Here is a 5,025-nt window from a genome sequence, read left to right on the forward strand (position 1 = left end):
GAGAGAGAGAGAGAGAGAGAGAGAGAGAGAGAGAGAGAGAGAGAGAGATTGGACTGATGACGTTTTTGAAACCTTAAGGGCCATCCCAGTGACACACCTCCTCCATCAAGACCACACCTCCTAATTCTTCCCAAAAGAGTTTCATTCCCTGGTGACTAAGCATTGAAATGCATGGGTCTATGGAGGACATTTTCAATCCAGCCATCACAGTAATCAAGATTATTCATCACATAAGCCAAGCTTTAAATCACATGCTCCATGCTGAACAACTAATTCACACCTGCCAAGCCATTTACAGATGGAAGAAAGAGACTGTTTCACAAAACTACCACATGAGGAAGGCTTAGCTTCTTGACAAAGAGTGGTATAGTCATGGTCACATAGGAGAGTGCAGACAGGTCAGGTTAGTAACGCCGAGTCCAAAGTTTGCATGTCACGATATGTGGATTCTTACAGGAGAGTCTTGAGGATTTATGAGCTGTTGTCAATAATATTCATGGTAGGCAACAGGAGGAGCATGTGGAGGACATAGATAAATGAAACATGTTAGCAAATAAACACAGATATTGCATAAGATACAGAGATGGTCATAACAAATTTATTCTTGCTAGGCAACTTTTGAGGTCTGCTTTTGTTTGATTTCCTCAACACATGTATTAGGCAGGTAACAAAGTGGAGACAGATGACCATCAGAAATATCTCAATTATTAACGTCAGTAAAAGGAATGCAGTTTCTTATACATTATCCTGCAGAGAGTGTCATATGTTATCATTCCTGCGTCGATGTCCTTGTTGGAAACCCCATGAGGACAGTGGAAAACAGGTCCAAATAATAATAGTCGCTTTGTCGGAATACTGGTCTAAAAATATTTTTGGTATGCGAAGGTTGTCCTGGATCATCAGAGATCATCCACAGAGATTACACATGTGAAGCCAGATATTCAAGAGAGATACAGATTGTAGATAAGTAGACAGAAATGTATATATCTCTACACACACATATGTATACCATGTGACATGTGTGTGATGTGATGTGACCTAAAGCAATGGCTTACAGAATTATTAGAATGCCGCCAACTCAGGACTTAACATCTACAAATTATTCAATGCAAGGGACCAGGACACCTGAGAAAATAACAATATCCTGGGCTGGGGAAAGTGTGGGACACACTGAATGGGGCTCTAGTGGGCAAATTGGGAAGGTGTTAAACAGAATCATTTGGACACAAAGCCCAAGGTTAGCTCAGTATTTACAGTAGGAGGCTGGGGACACCAGTCCCTAGGTGCACCAAAGCCAGCTGACTTCTGTTTTTGTCTCACAGGAAAGAGAGCCTGCCTGGGAGAACAATTGGCCAGGTCTGAGCTGTTCATTTTCTTCACTGCTCTTTTGCAAAACTTTACCTTCAAGCCCCCAGTCAATGAGAAGCTGAGCGTGAAGTTCAGAATGGGCCTCACCCTGTCCCCAGTCACTCACCGCCTCTGTGCTGTCCCCAGACTGTGATGCTGGGGAAGGAAAGTGTAAAGAAAAGAAGAAGGGGTGAAATGCACCTCAAACTCACTCCACACACAAGAGGAGATAGCAGAAGGCAACTGAGAAAGGAGGGGAGGAGTTGGAGTAAGGAAACGAAATCCAATCCCTAGACTGCTGGACCCACAAATTGATGTTGGTTATGAAACATATGAGTTCAGAAAGGTTTCTGAAGGAATAATGACTATTTCTATTATATAAATTAAATAATTTATTAAAATGCTATGGAAGTCCTAATTCACACCATATGGGTGTGCCTTCAAGTTTTTTTTTTTCCTTCCTCCTGTTGTAGACATGGATGTGCTTCTAGACTGTTGAAATGGGTCAGTTGGAACTAGTAACAAGAGAGCATGAGAGTTAGAACTGGGATTCTGGAGGAGCCACAGATATAGGACTTGAAGATTCTCCTGTTTATAAGGTCTATAGCTACCTTATCTTGCTCTGCTTCTAAGTGGTCCTCCTGGAAGTGAGGTGAAAAGGATGGCTCACTAGACACACAAACAAGATAAGCAGGATAGAAGCAATTTCTATGACTTATATATTATAGCTGGATCTTGACCTCTGAACCAGCACCAGGTAATAAATAGTTACCAAAAAGCAAACCCTAAAAGCAAATTTGGATGGAAAATAGTAAATATTTTCTATATTCAGATACATAAGGAAATCTAAGACCCTTGGGATTGTTGGGAGTTCTCTGTCTGTTGGTACTTGATGCTGTTGATCTGGGTGAAGAAAGCATCACTTTCATCATAAAGTGGATAAGAATTAGTTTATTCTGGATACATTTTGAGTGATCATGGCCCAGGAATACAGGTTATCACAAATTTCATGTTCCAACACAGAAGTAGTTTCAATAACTTTTATAGTTTTATAAAACAAAAATGTCAAAAGAGGTCTAAAATATTTAAGTAGTACATCAGAGAAGTGATGATAGCAAGATGGGAAAGGTTTCTCTCACAACCATCAATGCTAACTGATGACATTCTTCCCTTTTAATTTGGTGGAAGCGAGTGGGTCTGCAAGTCCATAAATTATAAACATTATCTATTCATTTCAGGAAGTGAGGAAATACATAGAGGTTAGCGAGGAATGGCTGGATGTTCCTGGAGCTTAAAACTGGTCCAAGATAAAGTAATTAGTCTTAGACCTGTAACATTCCAACATCTCTCAAAATACTGAACTTGGAATTAATCAGTCTCTGCAGATACAGCTTATTGTAGGAGGTTTTGTTCACAGTTCAAATACTATGAAGTTAAATGACAGGCCAGTGGGGTTCCCACCATCATATTGGTGGAGTCTGTCTTGATATGGTAGCCAGGTGAGGAAGTTATACCTCTCCCTTGGTCTCATTTGTCCAATACATTTAGGGCTTGCTTTTCCTGAATTGACTCAACATGCCCATATACCCCGACACTACTAATTCAGCCCAATAAGTTAACAGGGTGACATCCTTTCTACAAGCAGTAAATTACTCATCATTCTGTGCTGTTAGGGTAGTGACAGACACATGGTGCTGATCATGTGTCCACCCAATCCATAGTCATCCTTCATATTCAAAATAGAGTCAAACCTTGCTTGGGAAATGAAATCTTTCTAGGCAACAAAAACTACAACACAACCATTGTTTTACAAGGTATGAAGTATGAGATCAGAACACAACCTAATCACAACACACTAATTATGATACTTTTTTCCAAGTCTATTGGCTGTTATAAAGAATAAGTCTCTTTCCCATTCAATAATTACACAAACATTTTGTGAACACAATATATCACCATCATACTTCATTTATTTTTGGACACTAGAGTACCTCTCTGCTCTTCCACCTGATCTCTAGTGTACAAAGTTGTCTCAAAAGTAAATCTTCTCACCACCAACTTCCTACAAGGTGCCATAGACCAACCATGCTACAGTGAACATTTCAATAAAGCAAGGCCTTAAAGTCTTAAAGAAGGCAAATGTCTGCCTGGATATGGATGGATGGGTTGCTTGTACAAGGCAGAGGTCTAGGATATCACAGGTTTGACGCAAAGCTGACTTGGTAACTCTAAAACAAAGAAGGTGAGAGGCCTTTTTCTGGGAGCCAACTTTCGTCTCCTTGAGTCCATCCATGTCTGAAGGATCAACCTATGAACTGTGCACCAAAATAGAAAGATCTTATGATGTGGGATTTCCCTCGGTATGCTGTGATTACCACTGATTATCCAACAACAACTTTATCATGGTATGCTCAAAGAATGTCATACCTTTTGTCAATCAAAAACATGCAGTACTTTCTGGAAACAGTACTGTAGCCACTACTCCCACACTTTCACAAACTTCTTCCAACATGCAGCTTTAATTCTCTATGCGCTCCTAATCTTGGCATCCAGGAGACATGGAAAGGCACGTGTACAGCTGTCACCTGGTGAGTAGGTCCATGCACCTACTCTGTACATACCCTACTCTACACATGAAATGGGAGATGAAAATATCTCTCCTGATATTTAAAGGAGTTATCAAAAGCATAACACATGAGGGCTCCAGGATCCTCCCAGCCTTATGTCATCGTTAGAAGCTGACTGGTTTCCATGATGTGTGAGGGTCAATATTTACTCCAGAGGTGTTTTTTGTTGTTGTTTTGTTTTGTTTTGATGGTTGATCCTGAACAGATAGGCTAAAATTATCTACACAAAATTAAGGAAGGTTTATCAGGTTACAGGATATTAAAGTCTTTGTCACTACTGAGGGAGGTCAAGAAACAAGAGGAATTCAGGGAATAAGAGGGATTAGTCCAAAAGCCTTCTTTCCATTGTTCACGGGGGGAGAATGGATGATGAAAAATATGCAAAGGTTGCTCTGGAGTGAAAGACATTGTGTTATTAAGCTTGTGGGTGACCACCTATGCTCCAAGTCAGGTCTGACCAACCTACCTATAAAAACCAATAAAGAGTATTAAATGAAATGCGCAAAGATAAAAAGGATATTTACTCAATGTGATCATATAGGAAAGAGGGACAAAGAGATCCAGAAAAATCCCTGAGTCATCCTCAGAGACCGGTGGAGATTTAAAGTTTAGCTAGAGAGCCAAGTATGTGCAAATGCAAGCAGTCCAAGCCAAAGTGTGGCGAAACCCTCTGTCTTCATTTTTGCCAGGTCTATTGTAGAAGGAGATTTGGAAAATGTTCCAATATATCTTCCTTTAGTCATAAAGTCAGGAAGGAAAACACCCCTAGACTGTATCATCTTGACCCAAACCTTAGAATGGAAATGCATGCTGTTTTTCTGCACTGAAATCTAGTCTAATCTAAGACTTGGGGATAAACTGTCCTCTAATAAAAAATATCAGGGAAGACACTCACTCATTAAGGTTTCAGATTGTGTGCCTCCACTTGCAGATAGGCTGACTGTGGGTTTAGACTTTCAAAAGTCAGTCCTCAGCCCCACCCTAGTCAGAGATTTTTTGGGGTTAGACATGGATAAAAGCAACTACTTCTATCATTTTGTTCCTCCTTGAT

At 40.3% G+C, this 5,025-nt stretch overlaps 1 protein-coding gene across 7 annotated transcripts in view; it reads left to right on the top strand.

Moving 5' to 3' along the window:
* LOC126498042 (cytochrome P450 2J4-like) overlaps positions 1–5,025 on the top strand; it is a 139,957-nt gene that overhangs the window by 36,201 nt on the left and 98,731 nt on the right. Inside the window, exon 8 of one of the 7 annotated variants that reach the window (XM_050136382.1) lies at positions 1,323–1,430. The exons of 4 other annotated variants lie outside the window; for them this stretch is intronic. In XM_050136382.1, the coding sequence (XP_049992339.1) occupies positions 1,323–1,430 (108 nt within the window). Of the gene's footprint in view, positions 1–1,322; positions 1,775–5,025 lie in introns of those variants that run through there. 2 more of the 7 variants (XM_050136376.1, XM_050136377.1) reach the window with 2 other exon arrangements.

The sequence above is a fragment of the Alexandromys fortis genome, unplaced genomic scaffold, assembly GCF_014885135.2.
Source record: "Alexandromys fortis isolate MF-2015 unplaced genomic scaffold, M_Fortis_MF-2015_v1.1 scaffold_13, whole genome shotgun sequence".
In the NCBI taxonomy this organism is placed as follows: Eukaryota; Metazoa; Chordata; class Mammalia; order Rodentia; family Cricetidae; genus Alexandromys; species Alexandromys fortis.